At 36.4% G+C, this 25,472-nt stretch overlaps 2 protein-coding genes and 1 non-coding gene across 3 annotated transcripts; 1 reads left to right on the forward strand and 2 right to left on the reverse strand.

The window, feature by feature from the left end:
• Positions 16,239–20,412, forward strand: LOC18774233 (asparagine synthetase [glutamine-hydrolyzing]). Its single transcript, XM_007207951.2, has 13 exons — positions 16,239–16,595; positions 17,105–17,243; positions 17,401–17,496; positions 17,699–17,840; positions 17,944–18,134; positions 18,240–18,401; positions 18,491–18,571; positions 18,665–18,886; positions 18,977–19,111; positions 19,226–19,306; positions 19,419–19,505; positions 19,598–19,705; positions 19,845–20,412. Exons 1-13 carry the CDS (start codon positions 16,516–16,518, stop codon positions 20,085–20,087), a joined length of 1,767 nt encoding a protein of 588 aa, XP_007208013.1. The 5' UTR covers positions 16,239–16,515; the 3' UTR covers positions 20,088–20,412.
• TRNAH-GUG lies at positions 20,987–21,058 on the reverse strand. The gene has a single exon. It is a non-coding gene; the product is annotated as a tRNA-His (tRNA).
• LOC18773911 (protein PMR5) lies at positions 21,774–25,312 on the reverse strand. The gene is made up of 5 exons (XM_007207271.2): positions 24,873–25,312; positions 24,610–24,781; positions 23,869–24,047; positions 23,277–23,435; positions 21,774–22,391 (listed from the first exon to the last, which is right to left on the reverse strand). Exons 1-5 carry the CDS (start codon positions 25,196–25,198, stop codon positions 22,049–22,051), a joined length of 1,179 nt encoding a protein of 392 aa, XP_007207333.1. The 5' UTR covers positions 25,199–25,312; the 3' UTR covers positions 21,774–22,048.

Consider the following 25,472-nt stretch of genomic DNA (forward strand, 5'->3'; position numbering starts at 1 on the left):
TTCATCTTTCATGATGGCCTTGACTCCCCAATTTACATGTTGCTCTATGTACCCTTCTAATATATTTGTAGCGTTGTGGACAAGTTTGAAACAAAGATTCATCTAACGCCCCTTCTTCTAACAAATTAACGTATTTAGACTTCTTAGCTACTTCATAAGAAAGTTTCATAATTCTGCCCTAAACGGAGGTTATAAAAATTTATCTTTTTGTAATCGCAACACTGTTATATAATTTATAATAAATAAACGTGTCATCTGACGTGAGTTGATTAATAATATCACATAACGAGAGTATACTTAAGTTAGATTGAAACATTATTGGGCATATATAGTCTCCAACTGCCGTGTCACACTGCTCAATCATTACTTACACACTCACTCAATCGTGTTGCCCCACGTCATGGCAAATTGTTGTAGATGAAATATAATTGCAGGGGTCAATAGTCAATAGTCAATAGTAGCAAGCTAAATAATGAATTAGAATAAGTAATCTTTGTTGGCATTAGGATTTGATTCGAGCTTGCCTATCAAACAAAACTAAATAATTCATGGTGGTGATGATGCAGCGGTGGTTGGTTACATTATCAATCGTTTTCACTTCTAAAGTTTTATAATAATTCATCAATGGGTCCCCTCCCCAATAACATCAGTGATATTACTATTGCCAAATTGTCAACCACATAAACGGGTTCCTCACGCCACATATCTTGTACACGGATCATCGCATACCATTAATTAGTCATATTATTGTACATTTCTGACTTCATTATAAAAAATTAGATTAAATTAATACATGAACGTTTAAACGCTAATTGGTTATTAAGTTAATAATAATCCGGTAGATATATCTATTAAGAATATTACTTAGCATGAAGAGTTTTGAATGGATGAAAAAGTCAATCATGAAGACTATATAGCTAATTAGACGACCAAAGAACATAAGCAAATTATTACTATCTAATCAAGCTTTAGCAAACGCACATTTAAAATTTTCTAACATTATTTTGAGCAAAGATTTTGGCAATTGGTGATGCAACACGAAAGCATGGGTTTACGAATTAAAAAATGTCTAAACTCGAAAATATAATTTGAAATCTATCAGTGACTAGAATCCACAAGAAAATAGAGAAAATCTCTAAATTTTATTAATATAATGCCATGAATTGGGTTAAATAGAAAACTCTAGGTTTCAGTATATTCCTAAAACTTAACTAATAAGAAAATAATTTAAATCCTAATTAAAATTATATCATGAAAATAATATTTTGATTGATAACTTATTCTAAAAATATAAATATATTATAGATCTTCTAAAGAAATCAAGCAATTCGAAAATCTCAATGATACGCCTTCCTTCTTTTCCTAGCGCTATAATTGATGCTCAAACATAATTTTCCATATTTGAAGCCCAATTTTCTCAATTTTCAAATTTCCTTTGAACAAACCCATGATTTGTCCTACATCAGACCCCTTCACTTGTAAAGAACTCGACCTCGAGTTCTCGTTGAATTGAAATACATAGAATTTGATGTGTGAATAAACTTTTCAATTCTTTGAGTCCAAACTTACTCATACTTGGATGGAATTATCATACAATTAATTTCATAAACAAAATTAGAATATGTCAATTGATAATCAAACTCCTTGAATAAATGTGTTTCATCCTCAAATTCAGATTTATTCCTACCTTCAATTTTTCCCTCCGTCTTGTGGGTTACTAGATCATCAATTAATTCAACCTCCATTACAATAATTTCTTCTTCTTTGACCTCTTCCTCCATCTTTTCTTCGCTCGCCATAATTTTGGTTAATCAATTTTGTAACTATTCCTTGACAAATATATATCATATTCAAAAAGAAAGAATTTTTTCACAAGAAGTCTTTTCATCCTACGCAAAGAAGCGATAGGATTTTTACCTTGTTTCTTCATAGATTTTAGCATTTGATCCCATCAAGAAGTGACATCGCCTCTTAAATGGGACACAACAATTTTCACAATTTGCTCTTCTGAAATTGCTATTGTATCAAATATTTCCTCTAGATCTGCAACCCATTTGAGAAACCATTCAATGCAATCACTTCCCATAAAGCATAGAACATCTGCAACATAGGATTGATGAGGTTGGCTTCAGGCAAATCCACCAGCACGTTCCCCTTCAATATTTGATATTTACCCACGACTATCGTCGATGAGGTTTGAATACCTCTCATCGCCGCTCATCAATTGAGAAGGTAAATCCTTGCTCTGAATGATGACCTACTCTGATTGACAATTGATTGGCTAAATCTTAGTCTAAAACATGTAACTCTGGAATCCACCAGGAAGATATGAGGAAACTTCAAGGTTTATTTGATAAACTGGAATAACAAAACATAACCCTAGCCACAGGTAAAGTATGCTTAGATACTCCTAGAAACACTAGGAATAACAAAAGAATTAAAATAGGAAAATAACAAAGTTCCCAAAAACTTTAAAACTGAATTTCGGGCAAGTAAACGATCTTGGATGCTTGAAAAAGTCCATACATCATAGCAAAGCAATGAATTTTACTCATGACACCGTTCTCTTCGAATCAACGAGTCATGGACCCAATTCTGAGCTTGGACCCCAAATCTACAATTTACCTTATTTGCTTTTACACACGTCGCTCCAACTCATCTTCAATTACTTTCTCAATTTGTTCTACATCAATTGGCAATTTGAAATGGAAAGCCAAGTCAACCAAGTTTACCGACTAGTCATTGATTTGATGATACTTCTGTTCCTAACGATTAGAAGAGTTTTCAAATTTTAACTTCAACTTCATTGATGATAGAAAAAGATCAACAAAGATAACCCGACAAGCCAACCAAGCTGGTCATATCGGATTGGACCATGGTTAAAGCTTAGCTGCAACTAAGACAACCCGTACGTCATTGTCCATTGCTTAGGCACATAAAAGTGTATTATTATTCTGTGTAACATTCTGGTCGAGTAGTAATAAAATGAAAATCATACAAATTTCTCTTTGGATTTTCTTTGCACTTCCTGATAATCACATGCCCCATTTTTCCTATCCTGGCATGTCTCCCGCAAACAAAGTTGGAAGAACCAACCCTACAAACCCCACTGGTTGTTGCCCATGAATATACAAATTATAACAGCTTACTCTATCTTCATGCTCTAGCTAACACACACACAAGTTTATCCATACATCAAGTGACCCGTTTGATTTAATTGTGTATCGTATATATCCGCTTACATTATAACATGTATAGTGAATCTCGAATTCATAATTTTACATACTAACAATGTATTTACTATAATTTAAGCAAATTCAGTACACTACATCAACATATCATGTTGCGTACAAGATAGAAACAATAATTTCTTCAAAAAGAAGAAGAAAACAAAAGGATAAACATCGACAGTATTATCAGTTTGGTTCTTCGAATTTACAAGTGCGCCATATGTCCTTTTCCTTTTTGTCTACCGCTGAGAACAGGATAAGGCCTATTACTGTATCCAGCGGATGATTGTGATCATCTATGCCTGCAATTATCTATTTCCTTTTTGGCCTTTTTTCTCTTTTATCTCTGTTTAATTATGCACATACATATATGTCTACCGATGAATGATCTTTACATCTTGTCATTATGGGATTCCCGTGAGGTAGATATTAAATCCATATGCTGTGTAATGCCAGTATATAATTGGCATCACTGTCGGCTACCCTATATCAAGATCCGAGCATATCAAGACTTCTTTGAAAATTCACATTAAAAACAAGTTTATATAGGAAAAGGGTTTAACTGTAAAGTATGACAACAGAATTAGGTGAGGGAGAAATATAGAAAAAGGGTACAACAGCAAAACCCGCTAGAAAGTGAAAACAAAAAACAAAAGAATAATAATAAAAACGAATATACCTACCGTACTGTAGTATTCTATAACCACTCTTATATTTAGTGTGCTACTTGTAGTGTCATCGTGATCATCAAACTTTATTGGTTTACGCCTAATAAATATAAATAAGTGTAAGTTTATGCTAATGACGACTGATGATGATGATGTTAATTAATATTATTAACACCAATAATAATAACAACAAACAACAACAACATCACCAACACGATATCAACGAAGCTCATGCAACTAATTTTTTAGCACCAAATTGTTCACAAATATTTTTAAAATGTGGCAACAGATCATGCTGCAGAAATATACTTTTTAATTCACCAAAAAAAGCATTATGAATTAATTATTTATCCCCATGTGCAACCACCACCACCACTTGTCAATCTTATCCCAACCTTCTGTGAATTATTGGTCGATGAATAGATGAAAGGCATGGAACAATTAAAGTAATTTTCAACCCCAAAAACGTAGAATTAAAAAGAAAATTTATTATAATATTTAAGCATCAAGGACCTACCCATGTTAGTATGTTACCCAAAGCCAGTGAGAGATGATTTGGAGAAATAAAAAACCGAAGCCGTTTGTGGATGCAGAAAAATGTATCATTCTTTAGTACCCTTTAAAGGCCACCATTAATTGAAGGAGATGGTGAAAGAGGCACACCAGAATTTGTCTGGTGTTAAAATGAGCCAGCATAGAAAAGCATGGCTTATCCATTATCCAAAAGCCGGAGAGAAAGCTCAAGTGCCCTTTAGAAGTCGAAATTTTGGCATATTTAACATTTTTTTTTTGCTTCTCATAAAGTACAACGTTGTTTTTACCAAAAACAACAATTTTTATTTTTATTTATCAAAGAAATTGGACACTTCAAATTCGTTCCAAGTTGAAATCAAGAGAATATAACCAATGCTGTAACTATAAATTTTTTAATGAATAGGCTGGCTAAAATTATTAATTAAAAATTTCATTATCATTCATTTATATACTAGTGCATCAACATTAGTGAGGGTCATTTCAATTTTATATCAATAAATTGAATTTTTGACTTGCATCGGTAAAGTTCAATTCATTTCAGAGATCGATATTTCATTTCAGGGATCAATAGTTCATTTCATAGATCAATAAAATGAACTTTGAAATGAAATTCATTTTAATAAGCTGGCCCACCATAATAACTCTACAACCTCTCCCTTATTGACACATGGACAATAAGACAGAGGTAATTTATTTCACTTTTCAAAAACACAAATGGCTAGTTCCATTTTAAAACGGCTAGTTACTTACCTATAAATACACAAATAGCTTTTTCATGTTCAATTTTGTTGTGCAGTAACCTTAAAAAAATAATAAAAAAATAGTGCTATAATGTGTTCTTATTTAATCTTAACTTCAAATTCTTCAGGAAAAAGTGTTGATATAATATTGTCATCAACCAAATATTTTTTTGTTATTATATATATTTAAAATTGGATCGATAAACCCTCTTATAAGAACCCAGGTACGTAATATATATATATATATATATATATAAAATTTTGAAGAATAAAGGAATTTCAAGGGATGCATGTACCCTTATATGCGGATCAATGAAGCCTCTAAGAAATTGTATACCCACCAAAAAAAAAAATTTAAATAAATAACCCCTCCAAGAAATTGGAAAATTGAACTTTCCAAAGAAAGGGACATTACAAATGTGCAATAGGTTATCTGTCTTATATATCCATGCAAGCATGACATGTCGATCGCATACCTAATCCTCCGTTATTTTTCCTTTTCCACAAAAAAAGCCAAGATTTTTACCGATGGTCCAAAGAAATGAAAGAATTTTCTTTTCTATAATATATACTAGCCTCTCTACATGCACTTCCGCAGAGGTTTTTTTTAAAAAATAAATTTAATTTAATTTAGAATTAAAAATAATAATAGGTAGTTTTGTTCCATAAAATTAGGATCTATTATATGATATTTCTTTAAATTAAAAAAAATTAATATGAAAAAGTATGAATTTACTATATTATCCTTATTTAATTAATAATTTCAATTCTTAATGTTTGTATTAACCAAGGGCATTTTTTGGTATTTTGAATGTTTTACCATTCTTTGCATTTTGCTTTATATATAAACTCTGCCTTTTTCTTTATATATAGATATAAATAAATAAAAGGAAAACCACATATCAACTTTGATATGTTATGTTTATTTTTCTTTGGGTATGATGCATTTGTCCAAATTGGAAAAATAAAATTGAGTGAAAAACATGATATATGAAACTTCTTTTTTTTAATAGAAAACCTCAATGGTACATTGGAAAATTTTATTTAACTAAGCATATAAGTATAATGGGGATGTAAAACTTAATCCCAATCAAATAAATTTTCCAAAAGGCAGATGCATTGGGGCACATCTGATCATGACAAATTATTCTCTATATGCAAAGTATATTGTGCTACCATAAGTATCTCCATTCGCTTCTCAAAAAGTATGTATTAATTGATTTGATGTGATTTATTAAAATTAACGAAGTGGAAATACAATATATCCTATATCCTTGTCTCCATTATGCCAAGGACTTTTTTTTTTTTTTTGTACCCACGTTCCACTAACTATTATATTATGTCTTCTTTTTTATTTTATTTTATGTTTATGAATAAAAGTTTAGGGGGTTTTAGCCCTTTGATTACCTATCAAGAGGGATTATCGGCAACAAGATTCAAACTTAGACCTTGCTAGCAAAGAGAACGATCCTTAATTCTTAGAGATTTATCATGTTGCATTTCAGTGTTTGTCGAATCACCCCACAATCAATATGGATATTTCTTTCTATTGCATTTATTTATTATATTTGCAGCACTTAAAAAAATAGTGGGGGAATCAAATCACACTACTACAATATTGAACTATATTCACTAGTTTTTTTCTAAGTATTTAGCTTAGCCCCCTAACTAACCAAAATTGGTGAATAAAGGCCTTAGCAACTAAACAGTTACCAAAACCATGTTGGTCGTAGATATTGAGGTGGCATAAGGACTTAAGCAATTAATTTTTGGTTTGGTGGGATGCTTGCCAAAGCTTGAATTTAAATATAGGTACCATTGTGTTAGGTGGCATTGATTAGTTTCTTATTCTTTTAACACCAAAATCATCGACTAATTCACTAGTAGTTGGTTATGTTAAACACCATTAAAGAATATATTAGTTGCTAAGTTGGAAATCCACACAGTTTTTACACCATTAAATATCAATTAATTAAATATAAATATTCAAGTAAGACATGATAGTACGTAATTGAATAGTACAATCCTCTCCAAACAGTAGTAAATACATAGCCTTAACAAAACCTACATCTAGTACTCCTAATCCAAACCTTCTTCTACTCCGAATACACACAAAGATCCACATTAGAGGTATTCTCCATTATATCCCTATAAATACATTAAAATGAGAAAGAAAGAAAACTACGATTATAAACACTAGCTTTTTCGCACGCGCTTCTAGGCATGCGAGAGGCTTTTTTTAAAAAAAAATTTAAATTTATTTTAGAATTAAAAAAGATAACGGGTAGTTGCGTTCTTTAAAAATATGATCTATTATCTGATTTTTCTTTTAATTTTATTTTTTTAATATGAAAAAATGTAAATTTACTATATTATTCTCATTTAATTAATAATTTTAATTCTTAATATTTGTATTAACCAATGACATTTTCTGATATTTTGAATGTTTTACCATTCTTTGCATTTTGCTTTATATATATAGATTATAAACATAAAATACAAATAAAATAAACTACTTAAATAAAAAAATTAGAAAGACTATCATAACAATTAACGTCAATCAGTATAGATTGATGTGTTTTTGTTGACTAGCCCAATTATCTCTAGATTTCCCTGAATTTTTTTGTCATTAGTAGTTAATTAGCTCCGAATTATTGGTTTGTATTACGTATAAAATTGGTTATTTACCAAACTTTTACACGTGGGCCTCAGTTTCCAATCCCGATCATGGTGCCCATGTTGTTGATTGAGAAAAGAAAGAAGAAGAAAAAACATACCCATGGTGTCCATGATGAATTGCTAGGAACCACGCTTGCTCATGATATCTTTCTTTATCGTGGAATTAAAGAGAACTAACACATGCATACAATTTTGCCACCGATATAAATATATCCAATCTTGTCACTCTACTCTCCTCACATGGTACACATGTTTATTTATAAAATAAATAAAAAAAGAAAGGAATGTTGTAAATATATAAGGTGGAGCCCACCTCCATTAGAAGGTGCTTGCCTATAAATAAGGCTCCCCTCTACTTGTAATATACACAGAGATGAGAAGAGAAATCAGTTTCTATACTGTCTCTCTATCCCAATTCTCTCTACAATTTCCTCTTGATTTATAACACGTTATCAGCACGAATTCGCTCAAACAATACCAGCTGAATTCTCTGATGAAACCCAGATCTCTCATTCCATCTCTCTCTCTCTCTCTCTCTCTCTCTGCGCCAATCAGAGTCAACAAATTTAAATTAAACACCCAATCCAGCAAGCAACCACACCCTGTGTTACTGAACCACCACCAGAGTCAAGCAAGGTGACCCCAACCCCAAGATCTTTGACAACAAACAAAGGGAGACAAAACCATGTGTCCAACAACCAGTTTTGAGGGGAATTCTACCGAAAAAAAAATAAAAAAAAAGGAAAAAGAAAAAGCACTCTGCCAAACATGGCGCAAACACAACCACGGCCACCTCACATCGCAATTCTTCCGAGTCCGGGCATGGGCCACCTCATCCCACCGACATGGAGTTCAAGCTCTTGTTGGACCGGTACAAGAACCACAACCTCGTCGTCCACGACTGGGCCCACCTGGTCATGGAGACGCACAGTTGGACGGGGCTCAACGCTGGCGTGTTCTTGATCAGGAACTGCCAGTGGACCATGGATTTCCAACGAGCTCGACCTCCAGCACGCCGCCTCACCTTCCTCCACCTAGCGCCACACCAAGATCTCCGTCATCGGCGCTGGCAACGTGGGCATGGCCATCGCTCAGACCATCCTTACCCAGGACCTCGCCGACGAGCTCGTCCTCGTCGACGCCAAACCAGAGAAGCTCCGCGGTGAGATGATCTACCTCCAGCACGCCGCAGCCTTCCTCCCCCTCACCAAGATCATCGCCGACGTCGACTACGCCGTCACCCAAGGATCCGACCTCTGCATCGTCACCGCTGGGGCCCGCCAGATCCTCGGCGAGTCCAGGCTCAACCTGCTCCACCGGAACGTAACATAAAGACGCAGCACCCAGCGAGCTACTCTCAGGCGAGTTGTCGGCTCTGTGAACGACTCTGGTGTTGCCATGAACGACATCTCTGAAGCTGCAAATGGAGCTGCAAGAAGACCCCAGTTTCGAGTACCCGGCAGCAGCTACGCCTGCGCCACCATTGACGATGTTATGATAGCGAAGATGAGCAGGTGATGGTGGAAGCGAAGATGAGCAGGTGATGGTGGAGGTGATGGTGGAGGACTCGGCCGGAGCTAAGAATGAAGTCCTCAGCTACCTCAGCTACCACTGTACCTGAAAAGTGGGATACACAGCAAGTTGATCAGCCTAGTGGAAAGCAAAGGAATATTGCCAGGTACAGTGGTAGCAGTGGAAAAAGAAGGGGCATGGATTCGCCTGGAACATGCGTGATATTCCACTAATATATCAGTATAATAATATTATACTATTTGATCGTGGTGTTGATAAGAACCCACCGATAATTGCCTTTACTTTATCGCAAATTTACTTTTACTTAAAGTATGATGTGGAATTAACCCTCATACTTTATGAAATTACTTTACTGCACATTATTTACTATATGGTGTAGGTTTATTACCCATACAACAGTATCTATTTAAAAGGGTGGTGCGGGTTTATCGTTCACGCCTTTACTTTTATTTAAATGTATGGAGCAGAATTAATGCTCATACAAGCACGTTTACTTTATCGCAAATTTACTTTTACTTAAAGTATGATGTGGAATTAACCCTCATACTTTATGAATTTACTTTACCGCACATTTAATTTTATTTAAGGTATGGTGCGGGATTAACGTCCATACAGCAAGCAATTTAATTTATGAATTTATTTTACTGCACATTTACATTTATTTAAAGTATGGTGCGGGTTTATCGTCCATACCAGTAATTTATTTACCAGCAATTTATTTTATGGATTAATTGTGCTGTATGATGAGTTTTTAAAGTATGCAGATCAGGACCAGAAGTTCCTTGATCCTCATCATACAATTACATCAGGACTTGAAGATCCTTGATGATGATGTTAATATGAGAGCTGGCAGTCTCTCCGGTACTATATTTGTAAACATGTGATTGGACTTGAGGGTCCTTAATCCCTGACATGTAAATAAGGACCTAGGGTTCCTTAATGATGTAACAGTACCGTATTGGTTCATAGTGCCGTACACATGGATAATAACTGTACTGGCAAATGTTATGTACACATGAATAGATACGTATTCATGACTTGATGAATAGTACCGGATATATGAATAGTGACGTATACATAAATATCAACCATTTTGGGTGAACCGTCACTATATACAAAAAGGGAACCTGCAGTTCCTTAAACTCATGGATGAGCAATTAAATGAGATGTCAGAAGCTCCTCAAGATATGGACAATTATGTAAGGGCTTGAAGTCCAGAAATATATTTTGTGAATTCCGGTTGTTAAGAATACACCGTGAAATGGATAATATCAATATAAACCTCAAATGATGAATTGAGGCTCCCCACATATTTTGATATATTTGGGCCGGAAGCACATGGATTCAAATATATAAGAAATCCCGAATTTGAGGTTGTGGGTATATAGTAGTTAATGCTCTTCACTACTATATTGCGATATTATCATAGCTTTTACTCAATTCATATTTCATGTCCATTTGAAAAAGGGCGAATAAATTCTGAGTTTGTGTTTAGCCCATGCCAAAAGTTCCATACGTTGAAATATGAAATTTGGGAGAGTCGATGTGGTTATTTGAACCTATAAGGGACAGGGTTCCAAACCGTCATTTTGAAAAGACGTAAAAACCACAGGTGCAAGTTTAAGAATGTGCGCAATTATTATAACAGGAACATACAACAGATAGATTTTTTTTTCATCTGCAATGAAGGTGCAGGCCCTGTAAAAATATATAAAATTACATTATGTTCTGGAAGCCTCTGAAGGAAGAGGACGGCGCCTCTTAAGCTTAGCCATGAGCCTCTCGTGGTCTCCCAAAATTCTTTCATTGGAGACCTACAGCATGTCTAGCCTTCTCAGTGTATCAACGGAGTACGAACTCACCAGTTTCAACAAGGAATTATTCTCTCCTTTAAGTTTCTCAACCTCCTGTTGAGACTCATGAAGCATTCTTTGAAGAGACGAATTTTCAGTTGTTAGCCTCTCAACCTCGTTTGCTCTGGCACGCAAACGATCAGCCATGTTAGAAACAGAAGCAGCACTCTGAATGCTAAAAGCCATTGAGTCATCAATAGCCTCTTCCTCAGATCTCCCTGTCAACAACATTTCATCCATTGGAATAATGAAATGCCTAGCTACTATGACAGCAGTAGCATCATTCATCATCACAGAATCATTAACTGTGAAATGACGATTTTGGGATACAAAGGATGGACGCCAAACTTTGGCATCATTGGTAGTTGTGGGAGCATCATTTAAATTGAAATAATTTGGGCAGGAAGAAGAGGAAGCCATTTTAAGAAGGTTTATAAGAAAGTCTTAGAAAAACTAAAGTTTCAGAAAATGAAGGAAGTAGAGTTGAAACGCAGTTGCTCCAATCAAGTTTGCAAAGGCAATATCTATAGGAGGAAATATGGCTACAGTTTCCAGGATCCCAATATTATCTCAGATCCCCATATTCTCTTTTTCTTTTCCAGATTCCAAAATTTCACGCGGCCTCCATTAATGTTTGTCAGCACTTTCGGCGTTTTCAAGTATTATTTTCGCCAAAGCCGATCTTGCTTTGCGGATTTCACGGAGCTACTTTTTCAAAAGTACCCCGAGAATCTCGCAATTTTCCTATGGTTAATTTGAAATTCACCGGTTATACCTATTCCTCTTATTTGTGTATAAATGTGTTACTAACGAAATTTTCTTTGCAGAAGACATCCAGTTTTCTCCATACCTAGTGATGCGATATCTACTTATTTTTCTTATCAGTGAGCACTCAATATGCCCGAGAAGCAAGACTATCTCTGATCATTTATTCAGGAAGCGAGACTATCCCTGATCACGTTTCCGCCACATCAGGGAACTGTGAAGGCGACCTTATGCTCTAATCTCCGGAAGTTCTTCTAGACTAGGAGAAAAGAGAGCTTGTTGTTTGCTCCCACCAGCTTCCTTCCTTGATTGCTGAGCTTGTTGTCTGCTCCGACCAGCTTCCTTCCCTGATTGCTTACCTTACCTTGCAATCAATATCACATTTTTTTTTTGCATTTTTTCTCTTTTTGTAACTCTCTGTTCATAAGAGACTTTATTTCTTTAGAATGAACATCTGAAGAAAGAGTCCATGAAGTGATCCTAACTCTGAGGGTTATTTGTTTTGACAGAGGCAAAAGAGTTGTGATTTTTGCTATTGCAGGATATAACTAGATCATCAAGCGCTACATTATATTTACTGGGCCGATACGAGCTTGAATGATACTTGAGAAAAGTTTCTCCCACCTAAGGATGTAAGCAATACTTGTGTTGTTTTATGCTTATATACTTATTTGATATTTTATCTTGAAAGGTAACCAAATGGGGAGATAAGTCCGTTCCAAAAGAATGGCTTGTATGTATCCATGAATTATTAATGCAAATTTTACAGATTGCAAGTTGGATACATTGATAATACACTGCACAGATTAAAGTCCCATAAGAACAGAATATGGGTATAGCAGTGATCAATATGATGCACGCCTGTTGCGTAGCAAATGATGTGGATTAAAGTCCCGAAAGGACAATCCTTTAACATGTCAATATTGATATTGTGCACACCTAATGCATAGCAAATTATATGGGTTAAAGTCCCATAAATTAATTGACATGTATGTACTAATCAGTGGCATGTCTGCAGCATGACAGATATATGGGTTCTAAATGTTCCAACTCCCTAAATGGAGATTTTCCACGCCCTATGTAAAATAACACTCCATTGGAGGTTATAATCCACATTCTCACATACTAAAAGCCCCTTGAAGTGGCTTGGGTACCCAAAAGCAAAGAAATACTTATAATTGATGCATGCGCATGCAAATGAGAATGATGGGATCATGAATTGATGAATGACAATTTTTGGTTTTGGAGTAGCTACTCAAATCATCAATGGGCTGTGTTGATTGGAACCACGTTCAATTATTAAATATCGACAATATCATTGGCCAAAATAGAATGAGGCAATTCCATTATAGATGAGAATGAACGTGAAATAACAAACCCACAGTACGAACCCCAAAAGATGTTAATACTGAAAGTTATACTTGGGTGTTCAGAATAAAAGGGAATATACCTACTTTGTATGACACAATGTTTCTGGCAGAAACAAGGAATGTTGGGTTTTCTCCATATTTACAGATTCAATTGTGCCTCCTTATTGCACATTTACGGAGACCAACATGTTATCTTTAACGGTTATTAAATGCACGAAGCATATCACCAGTAGTGATTCCCTAAAGATGTATAAATAGCTGGGTAAAAGCTATATAATGTGTCATAAAGTTTAAACCTTTTAAACAAAATCCTTGAAAGGATTGAAATTGCATGAAGCAAGTCCCTAAAGGACATATGCCTAAAGCACAAAATCTGTACTCAATACTAATATGCATAAATTGCCTCAGTGAGTACATGGATTATAATGTATTTGCAACACATCAAAGCTTCTGAAGAGTTCAAGAAATATTTGTCTCGACTTAAAGATCGAGCATTATGCCAACGAGATTCTTACTTATACTAAGAAAGTATTAAAGTATTTTTATGAGGATTATCCGTTGGACGTTTTAAGGATTTTCCGGGAGTATATTGGACCGGACATCGTATTTTTCAGATAGAGCTCAACTCCATCACTATCATTTTGGGATGATGTGAGGCATATTTGAGGCTATCTAAGCATAACACCATATACGGGCATATTTTTGAGTGAACTTACAAATAGCCCAAGTGTTATTAGATATGCGGACTCTGGAAATCTCTATGGTCGCTTACTGGAAAAAGTTAGTCATGAAGTTTTCAGGGGGAGATATTCATCAGGGGGAGCGTGGTATTAATAAAGACCTTCACACACTGTACTCTTTTTCCTTCATCCAGGTTTTTATCCCACTGGGTTTTTCCTGGTAAGGTTTTAACGAGGCAGTGTCGCTCAAGATTGACTCATAGAAGCAGTGTCAACTACGATATTCAGAAAGGTGATCAACAGTATGACTTAAAGATATTTTGCCAAGCATCAGGGGGAGCGTGCTATCAATAAAGATCTTCAAACACTGTACTCTTTTTCCTTCGTCCAAGTTTTTATCCCACTGGATTTTTTCTGGCAAGGTTTTAACGAGGCAGTGTCGCACGCGTGTTAATATACATAGAATTTTATGTTACACATGATTATGTACTCTTTTTCTTTTTGACCAGTTTTTATCCCACTGGGTTTTTACTGGCAAGGTTTTTAACGAGGCATATTCCATATCATTTGTGGTCTCCAAGGGGGAGTGTTGTAAATATATAAGGTGGAGCCCACCTCCATTAGAAGGTGCTTGCCTATAAATAAGGCTTCCCCCTACTTGTAATATACACAGAGATGAGAAGAGAAATCAATTTCTATACTTTCTCTCTATCCCAATTCTCTCTACAATTTCCTCCTGATTTATAACAAGGAAGAAATTTTCCTGCTTAGCTTAATTAGGTTAAGCTCAACTTTTTGGTCGGCCAATTTTTGGTACGAAATTGTTGGTTTATGTTATGTCAAAAAGTTTTGGTCCCAAACTAATGACACATCGATTAGTCACTCTTATTTGTACCATATAGACAATTGTTTACAGTGGTAAGAATAGAGTTTTATGATCGTACATAGTCTATAGACGCTAAAGGAGTTTAGATGATGGAGAAGAATCAAGGCCACTTTAGGCCTATCAATAGCTCGTGATTGTATGACACATACTATGCACGTACATAAATTTCGTATTATTCTACTCATACTAATAGAACAAAAGAGTATTAAGATAGACAACAAGAATGACTAGAAAAAACATAACCGAATATCAATTTATTACAAAAATAGTGAGAGGGACAAATGCAATCTTTGCTTTTTTTTTTCTTTGCAAATAGGCCAACCGATTGATAAACCTTATCGAAAAAAGATATTGATATACAAAAAAAGTCTTTAAAAATTATATATATGATGGAAAATAACAAAAAACAAAGTGCATGAGGCCAACGCTGTTGGCCTATAATATTTTTTTTTAAAAATGGATATGATGAATAAATAATTTTTTTTTTTTTAATGAAGTTAACTTTATAATGGAATTTTTAACAAATAGTTGCAACATATTATCTATTTTCTTTGGTCATGAACCATGATGTACTTGACATGGCGACATGGGAGGCATGGCCAAAAGGATAAGCTATCGGATTTTCTTATTCTACACTTTTTTTTCCCTCTCCTTTTGAGGTGGGTCCTCATAAGTCAGAGCAATTATATATTTCTACCAAAACTCACCAATTTATAGAAAAGAAAAAAAAAATAAATGACCTATTAGTGTAGTGATTCTCAAATAAGATCCTGTATTCGAGTCTTAACATTTATCTAAGGTGTGTAACTTAAAAATAAAAATTATGCCAAATATCACCAATCATAGCCACGTCAGTTAGGGGGCCAGGCATCCTACTAATGGACACGTGGACGGTTGAAAAAGGTGGTACATTGATGTGGACTTGTGGTAAAAAGCTGACTGTGTGCGGTGCGGCCACAAAGACTTGGAAGAAATAGGAAGTGGATAAACCTCAGCGCGAAAATTGGAGATTAAAAAGAGAAAAACAAAAAATAAATAAGAAGGGACAACCAACAGGGAACCACATGGCACCACGTGGCACTCACGGAGCGGACAGCGCCGGTGGGTCCGGGAGTTCTAGGATGAGCCAATGGAGGACGGTAAACACTAGATAAAATAGAAGGAGAAAAGAAAAATTAATAGATTATAGAAGCGTGAAATGAATAGAAACGTCGCCGCTTAGGTGCTGGGTGGGCCCCACGGACTGAGAGCTTCCTATAAATACGTGGCCCGGGATGCGGAGGTATTTACTCCTTCAAACAACGTTTGTGTTTACGTGTTTTGTCCTAGCAAAAAAAAAAAAAAAAAAAAAACCGTACGTGTTTCTGCCTCCTACTTCCACTGCAACGCCACCAGAAACACCAAAGCCTTTCTCTTCTGTCTTCATTCATTCTCCTCCTAATTTCTGGGTTCCCTCGGTTTCAAAAAACAAAAAACAAAAAACAAAAAACCGAACTCATTTACTTTTCCTTCTTCTTTGGTTTTGTTTATTGCTCCCTTTTCTGGTTTCTGGGTTTTTTCCGAATTTAACATATATAATGTGTGGAATTCTTGCTGTTCTTGGTTGCTCTGATGACTCTCAGGCCAAGAGGGTCCGAGTCCTTGAGCTTTCTCGCAGGCAAATTTCCTAATCTCCTAATTTAATTCAATATTTTATATAATTATTTTTTGAGTATTATAATTCATAATTATTAGTTGGTTCTAGTTAAGTAGCACATGCATACCTCTAGAATTTTTATTTTTTGTTGTTGTACGTATCTTTTTTCTGATACAAGCGATATTAGAAAATGAGACTCAAACTCTGTTTTTAATGACTTGAGCTATAAGTCCTTACTTGTTCTTGAACATTTTTATAAGAAATATCATAAGAATTTGAGCTTTTGATCATGAATGAATTATGGTAACTGTGGTTTGGTTTGCAAAGAAACTAGTGTTTGTTTAATGATTCTGACCCTTGTGACGTTGTGGTCCCATAAATGATGTTACCTTTCATGAATGGGGTGTTGGGGTCCGTTTTGTGTGGTAGTGGTACCATGATAAGAGGCCATTTTTGGAAAGCAAAACAAAAACAGAGCTGAAAATTGAAATAACATAGTTTTTTTTTTTTTGGGGGTGGTTTGTTTTCAGATTGAAGCATCGTGGCCCTGATTGGAGTGGTCTTTACCAGCATGGAGATTGTTTCTTGGCTCATCAGAGGCTGGCCATCATTGACCCTGCTTCTGGGGATCAACCTCTGTACAATGAAGACAAGTCAATTGTTGTCACGGTAAGCCGTGTGACAGGGCCTAACAATTATTATTATTCACAGAATTCTGAATTTTGAATTTTTTGTTTTTGTTTTGGTTTTGTAAACTAGAAATTTAATTTTGTGGGAAAATGAAAAATTCAATTGCTGATGAAAGGGTTTTGCTAAACATCATCAGGTGAATGGAGAGATTTACAACCATGAAGAGTTGAGGAAGCGTCTGCCGAATCACAAGTTCAGAACTGGCAGTGATTGTGATGTCATTGCTCATCTGGTATGTCACTTACCAACTTGGTTGAAAACAAAAAAAGAAGAAGAAAATTTTGTATGTATAAGAATTAAGCATGATGATTAAATATTTTGGATGAGTTATAAGTCAATTTGATCAATCAAAGTATGAGATGTTGAATATGTTATTTGATGGATCATGGACTTTGCCTGCACTTAACTGTCTGTCTTTAATCTCTTGTGAGTAGTATGAAGAGTATGGGGAGAATTTTGTGGATATGCTGGATGGAATGTTTTCTTTTGTGCTACTGGATACCCGCGACAACAGCTTCATCGTTGCTCGCGATGCGATTGGGATCACTTCCCTCTACATCGGGTGGAGTCTTGATGGTAACATTTCTCTAGCAACCCCTGTTTTGTCTGCAATTAGTGCTTTAGTTTTTTACTTGAATATGTATGTGATGCTAAGTTAGCATATTTGGTTTAATTTCAGGCTCAGTTTGGATAGCATCAGAACTGAAAGGATTGAATGATGATTGTGAGCACTTTGAGAGCTTCCCGCCCGGTCATCTGTACTCGAGCAAAGAAGGTGCACTCAAGAGATGGTACAATCCTACTTGGTTCTCAGAGGCCATTCCATCTGCGCCATATGATCCGCTTGCTCTCAGAAGTGCCTTTGAAACTGTAAAAATTTCATCATTTTCAAACTCAGATGGATTACTCTTATTTCACATACATATCAGAGTTTATTTGTAGTTGTAGCTTATGTGTTGAGTGTGATACCTGCAGGCTGTGATCAAAAGGCTAATGACTGATGTGCCCTTTGGAGTTCTTCTCTCTGGAGGCCTAGATTCATCTTTGGTCGCCTCTATCACGGCTCGCCACTTGGCAGGCACGAAGGCCGCCAAGCAATGGGGAGCACAGCTCCATTCGTTCTGTGTTGGACTAGAGGTGAGTTTTTAAATCTTTCGACAAAGATTTAACATATGGCTCATGGGAGCTTATAGATTCCTAACCTGGTGTCCTCATATGCTGAGCAGGGTTCGCCTGATTTGAAGGCTGCAAAAGAAGTTGCAGACTATTTGGGAACCGTTCACCACGAGTTTCATTTTACTGTTCAGGTATCGATACATAAACCTGTTTAAGCTAAAGAGTTTGCTGCTATCTTTTTTAGTAGCCCAAATAGTAAACCATTTGCATTTGGCATGTAACAGGACGGTATTGATGCAATAGAGGATGTTATTTACCACATTGAAACTTATGATGTTACGACTATTCGAGCTAGCACCCCTATGTTTCTTATGTCCCGTAAGATTAAGTCTTTGGGGGTTAAGATGGTGATTTCTGGTGAGGGATCCGATGAGATTTTTGGTGGATACTTGTACTTCCACAAGGCACCCAACAAGGAAGAGTTTCACCGCGAAACTTGCAGAAAGGTAATGGATTAGTTGCTTATTTACATTGAAGATAGATATAGGGGTTGGAAGGAAAGGCATAATAAGGAGTTGTTCTTTTGTTTGATGTAGATTAAGGCACTGCACCAGTATGATTGCCTCAGGGCAAACAAATCAACATCTGCTTGGGGATTAGAAGCTCGTGTCCCTTTCCTGGACAAAGACTTCATCAACGTTGCAATGGCTATTGATCCTGAGTTTAAACTGGTAAGAAATAAGACTCTTAAGATATTGGGATTGCTTTCGATTTAAAGCAGAAGTTAAATTTTAGAGTTCAATACTGATCACTTGGCTTTTCGCTATATTTTTAATTGATTATAGATCAAAAAGGACCAAGGAAGAATTGAGAAATGGGTCCTCCGGAAGGCCTTTGATGATGAGGAGCATCCTTATCTGCCAAAGGTATATGCTCTTGTGTCTTTCTTTGGTAATAAGTATTGATGATAAGTTACTGCCCCTAACATCCGTATCACGTCGATTCTAAAGCTAACAAATCCTGTTTAATGCCTTGCAGCACATTCTGTACAGGCAGAAAGAACAGTTCAGTGATGGCGTCGGCTATAGTTGGATTGATGGCCTGAAATCCCATGCTGCTCTCCATGTACACATCTATCCAACCCTTTTTTACAATTTTTGTTGGTATTTTTCATTTTCATAAAGGCTGATGATTGAAGCTCAACTTAACACTTTCAGGTGACTGATAAGATGATGCTGAATGCTGCACGCATCTTCCCGCACAACACTCCCAATACAAAAGAAGCCTACTACTACCGAATGATTTTCGAGAGGTTCTTCCCACAGGTAGTCTGCTACAAAATTTCATGATTCATAAGCAGTACATCATGACTTTTTTTTCGTGTATGTTTTTTTGCCTTTAACAGCACAACAAACTCTCGTTCATAGAGACCTAACTTGCTGCACTTATTATCTGGTATTGCAGAACTCAGCCCGGAACACAGTACCTGGAGGACCAAGTGTGGCCTGCAGCACAGCCACAGCTGTGGCATGGGATGCTGAATGGTCCAAAAATCTTGACCCATCTGGTAGGGCTATATTTGAAGTGCATCAACAAGCTTATGACAAGCAGGCTGCACCTGTGACTAGCAGCATTGTGCCTCCGGAGATCATCGACAATGTACCTCAGATGAAAGTGAGCACTCCCGGGGTCGCGATTCTCAGCTAATAATAACAATGCGCTGCAGGAGGATATCTAATAACTTCTGCAAGACTAAGGGTAGTAATCACAGAATTAAGAGACTTTGCGATGCCTTAGTGTATAAAAAGTAATAGGGCACTATGTAAAGTTGAAGGAAGACCACCTGTTGGTTTTAAAGATATTGTGTTTATCATCAAACTGTTGTACTTTTCCAATACAACATTTTGAAGTGTGCTATCTATATAATGGAGATGTTTTTAAGTTTAGAATCTCTCTGTAAGTTTCTTTCTCTGTCTTCAATGATCCTTTTTCACTATGAATAAATGAGACAATGAGCCTAATATATGGTGTCTCTCTTGTTCCATCCAATAAATTTGTCATCTATAATAATTTTTCTAGGAGATTGAAGAGGGTTTATTTTTGGCCAAGGACTTGGAGGGTTGATCCAGAAAACTGGTGAATTTCTGGCCAAGAATTTGTTTGGATAAACACAAGTATTAAGGATCATAGCTTTTCAAAGATTCTCCAATGGCTCAGGCTGGCAATTGAAGAGACACTACCATAGCCCAATTAGACTAACAGGGCAAAGGAAGATTGACCCAATTCGCCATGGGCTGAGGGGCTTTGCCTACTGAACTGTAGGCCTTACTTAAAATTTGAAAGCCCCATCCAAAAATTAAGGGTTCGTACGAGACGGCTTATGTAGGAAATACTTTTGCGTATAATCGCTTTTGGTCATTCAAAAGTATTCCCAAGCAGCCCTAACAAAATATGTCGCAAAAAGAGTACAAAGTGCGGCTGCTTGATTTGGAAGATTGATCGAATTGGCCCAAGGATGAGGGTCTCGGCTTCCTAAACTGTAGGCCTTAGAATTCGACAGCCCCGTACATAAATTAACAAAACATGTCGCTAAAAAGAGTTCAAAGTGTGGCTGCTGGGATTCGAGCCCAGGTCTCCACGGCCACAACGTGGAATTCTTACCACTAAACTACAGCCACTTTGTTGTTAGTAAGTGCTTGAAATATATATAAGTACGCTAATGACCCTTTGTTATTGCAATACATCAAAATTAAGTGTTTCCTTGAAGGATCTTGTAATTGAATGGCTTTTGTTAATTTAGACAAATTTTAAATGGTCGAAAACTCATTTATAGCTTAAATAATTGCAATGATAATTGAGGAGGGTTCACTAGCAAAAATAAAATTATTAATATTGTTTTCTTGACATTGTTGACGTACCTCTCATGATTGTATGGACTCATGTGACTAGTTGCTCCGTGTTGTTGAATTATGAATGTAATTTTCTTTTGATTTAAAAAAAAAAAAAACCAAAAGTATTCTTACCATGATGTTTTTTTTAAGAACGGAATCTTACATGATTAAATGATAAGGAAATGAGCCGAGCCTAGTAACGTGAGCTTGTAACTAAACAAGACATTAAAGTGATCGGTTGTTTCATTGAAACCTTCTCGAGTGAGACGCAGTGATCTTGAGCTGTTCACCTAAACCTTGATCTTAGTGGTGAAGTCGCACAAAGCACGACCCTTGCCCTCAAAGCTGGTAGGGTCCCCCAACCACAAAGGTTGGGTAGCAAACCTCAAATAATGAGGAAATAAAAAATTTATTTATTTCCCTCACAAAAACTAACAACGCATTTGCATTTACAGATTGCATGAATGTATCACAAGATGAAAGCTAGCTATAAGCCCATAAGTTGTTGCTAACTTTTTTTTCTTTAAACAAAGATAAGCCTATAACTTGTTCGAGTTTACATAAAATTAGAGAGAAAAGCTGTGTGTAGAACAATTAAAGACTCTTCATTATCTAAAAAATTAATGAGTCTTCCACAACTGGAAAACTAATGAGGAAACAAGAACCTTATTTGTCCTTACTAACACCTTTACAGATTACTAGCTAAGGCAAAGAGCTGCAATTTTGCACCCTCTCATCAAACGTATCACAATATAAAAAAAAACCTATATAAACTTGTTAATAGAGCAAAGCTGTGTAAAAGAGCTGGTTCCAAGTGTCTGGCAGTCCAGGAAGGCACCAGTGGCTACAATCTGCTGAGCGTTCAGGATTGGCTCTCTCCTGAGGGCTCAAATCCCCACTGTAGATTGAAGGGTGCCCATCTTTTCTAAGCTCTGAAAGCATTGTGATGTCTAGCAAAGATGCAGGGTTGCTCATGCCCCTGATCACATTGTCCACCACTCTCATTTGGTCTGGATATGTTGTCCCTGGATATGTTACTCCACTTATTGTCATTGGTGCTGTTTCCCCATAGCAGTTCTTGGTGGTTGCAGGAGTTGCTCCCCCATTCCATTCATTTGGGCTGTCAATTTAGCATCTTGTATAAGTTACCATGTACACAAATTCAGGATCTAGGTATAAATTGGTACTCTAATATCATGTAGCCTAATGAGATTTAACTATGCAAAGTGATAGGTTGATACTGGATATCAATCTACAATCTCTAATATATCGTAGGAACCAATTTACAATTCCTGATACAATATGAAAACAAATCTATAGTAGTACCTGATGCACTACGCTTATCGTTAATGTACCGGGTATCGACTAAAAACTAGGTACTGTAAATTAGTACCCGATACACTAAGGTTATCGATATCAAATATCGATTAAAATGTAAGTACTATAAATTGGTATCCAATACTAGTTGATCTCTACCCTTTGACAAGAGTGACTTGGGCTAATGTCAACTGTAGCACTAATGATTAAAATGGCTATGGGCTATAGCTTGTTCAGTCACATAGGGGAGGGCCAGATTTGAGAAAAGTGGTCCACTTTCTCTGGTGAGATGTAGATGAGCAGTTTTTGTCTTCTTCAAAGATTGCATGTGTTTACTGTTTCCTGTTTAGTGCCACCGACAAACCAAGTGCAAGCTCTGACCTAATCCTCCGAACACTGCACTGTTTACTGGTTCCAACATTTATACATTGTTTTCTAAGCAAATGGGCTTACTTGTTCCTTTGAAAAGGTTTTACCATTGATTGTAATTGGCCGTGGACCAACCTAAATTCAGGGTAGGGATCGAGTCAACTTTGCCAACTCGCAAACCAAAAAAGACATCTAAAAATGGAGCAAATTTTTGGTGCTTGGTGCTGGCAGCACCCAGCACACGCATTAGCCATTAAGCCTGGAAATCGAAATTCACAAATCAATTATTGGAGAGAGAGAGAGAGAGAGAGAGACCCACTTGTAGTGTGTGGGAGATATGGAAAGGAAGAAAACTCGGGTCCTTGTGGTGTCGATGTTTGAGTCGACCCAATTAGCCCATGTTCTCATCCCTTTCTCCAAAGCAGCCAAACGATCCATATCTCGGTAATATTTTCCTCCTGATTCCATGTAATCCCACCTACATGTTTCCAAAGTCCAAGAAAAAAAAAAGATTTCAATCCCATTATCATTATCATCATGTCATATACATTTGCAAGTACTTTTGTCAATTTCAAAATCATTTTAGATAACAAGGAAACGTCACACAACTTTTGGTTACTTTTTGGTCTCAGAGATGCATCTTTAGCCGTGGATTAATATGTAAGAAGCAATTAATTCTTTAATTGAAGTTCAAAAGCACTTTTACTCCTCCCAAAGTGCTTCTATAATCCGAAAAACATTTTTCACTATTCCCAACCTACATTACCAAAAATACTTCTAAAGGCACTGTCAATATTCTTGTGACAAAAGTAATAACGGATGATTTTACCAGTATGCAAACAATCAATTTGACCCTAACGTTAGAATTGCACACAGTACCGTAAGATAAACAAAATACAAGATTTGCTCACCCCTGGAGACCTCCATTGTGGCTCCACCAGTGACCGGTGTTAAATGACAGCACATCGGCGTTCCGCCACGCCTTGCTGTTCTCGGAAATGTCCTCAAGCCTTAGAACTCTCTTTCCTTGCATCATATCTATGTCGACCAGATATGGAGCTCGATAGAATTGTATTGTCACACCGTAGTCCTGCAGTGTAGTAGCAAAACTCAATAAGGCCGTGTTTGGATTGATATGATGCTCTCATTTCCTAGCTCATGACTTTTTGTGGACAAAGAACGTGATGGTGGTGTCCTGCTGTAAGCACCAATTGGTCCAAAGGGTCCCTCAAAACAGTTTCCCTACTTGATTCTTTTGTACTACTCGAATTTCAAAGCATTGTTAAAAAGTGGGCAAAAAACAGAAAAGCTTCTTCATTTATGAACTGGATTTTCTAATTTTTTTAGTTCCTATGACCAGAACAGTGTTTGATAAAATTCAAAACCCACACACAAAAGGAATTAGTATGAACAATTGTAAACCCTCACACCATATATGTTCTCACAGAAATAATAACCATTAATTTTCACAACTATGGTGGTTCTTGTTCTGTTTTGCTTACTGAAAATTTAGAACAGAACCATATTGATGTGTGTATTTGGGCATTGGCATTGAATCCAATTGCTTCAAGAAACCAAAATACCAAAACCCAGAATGAAGCAAAGAAATTCCTAGTTAAGTACGTTTTGGGGGAAACAAATCAGAGACTTACCAAGAAGCTAAATGTTGAGAGTGGATCTCCCTTGACCATTTGTGTCTGGGTTTGAGGAGCTGCAGAGTAAATCAAGCAAACCAAAGACTCCCATTGATTCCTCCCAAGCGAGTCACCTACAAACATCACTGTTTTCCCTCTCATTTTGTCCAAAAACTCAAGCCCATTGAACCTACCAAGAACAACAAGCTACACCAAAAGTCACCACCACATAAAAAACACAAACCCATTTCAAAAGACAACATTTTGAAGTAATTGCTTACCTTGGGAGCTCACAATTGAGGGGTCTCCATCTGTACTTGAGGTAGCCAGTGTCTGGGCGGCCGTACATTTGACAGTTGAACTCAGGGTCTATGATTAATGGACACTCAGAAGATTGGTACATTGGGTAATCGTCATCTTGGACCCAAGTGCCTGCAAACAAAGCACAATTGCTTTGGTTGGTTTGGAACATTGGAGCTGTTCTGTGGTGGTGGTAGCTGTGGTGGTGCTTCTTCATGCTCAGTATCAAAGCTGAGCGGCATTGGACCAAAACCAGGCAAAGAATAGTTAAACATGAACCAATAGATTGGGAACAGAAAAGAGCCATTGTAGAGAGGTGTTAATGGGTGATGGATAAAAGCAAAACCTGAAAAAGAAGAAACAGATAGAGAGAGAGAGACAGAGAGAGAAATGGAGCTAATGTAAGTTGAAATAAAAGTTGAAATCTTGGTCCTGATTGGGTCATATATATAAATGTAATAAATTATAAAATGAAAAAGGGTCATGCCTAGGGAGACCAACTTTTAGATACCAACTTGTGGCAGAGCTCTCGTCAATAAGCGTCGTTCAACTTCTGTAAAATGTGAATTGTCAATTTGAAA

This window comes from Prunus persica, chromosome G6 (assembly GCF_000346465.2).
Source record: "Prunus persica cultivar Lovell chromosome G6, Prunus_persica_NCBIv2, whole genome shotgun sequence".
NCBI classification, from domain to species: Eukaryota; Viridiplantae; Streptophyta; class Magnoliopsida; order Rosales; family Rosaceae; genus Prunus; species Prunus persica.

Excerpts from the sequence above, each read along its gene's own strand:
- LOC18774233 (XM_007207951.2), top strand. The coding sequence starts at position 16,516 with ATGTGTGGAATTCTTGCTGTTCTTGGTTGCTCTGATGACTCTCAGGCC. Across the intron at positions 18,887-18,976 it reads ACCGCGAAACTTGCAGAAAG|ATTAAGGCACTGCACCAGTA; the intron begins GTAATGGATTAG and ends TGTTTGATGTAG. Across the intron at positions 19,706-19,844 it reads TCGAGAGGTTCTTCCCACAG|AACTCAGCCCGGAACACAGT; the intron begins GTAGTCTGCTAC and ends CTGGTATTGCAG.
- LOC18773911 (XM_007207271.2), bottom strand. The coding sequence starts at position 25,198 with ATGGCTCTTTTCTGTTCCCAATCTATTGGTTCATGTTTAACTATTCTT. Across the intron at positions 24,782-24,872 it reads CTCAATTGTGAGCTCCCAAG|GTTCAATGGGCTTGAGTTTT; the intron begins GTAAGCAATTAC and ends TGTTCTTGGTAG. Across the intron at positions 22,392-23,276 it reads ATATCTCCCACACACTACAA|CCCAAATGAATGGAATGGGG; the intron begins GTGGGTCTCTCT and ends CTAAATTGACAG.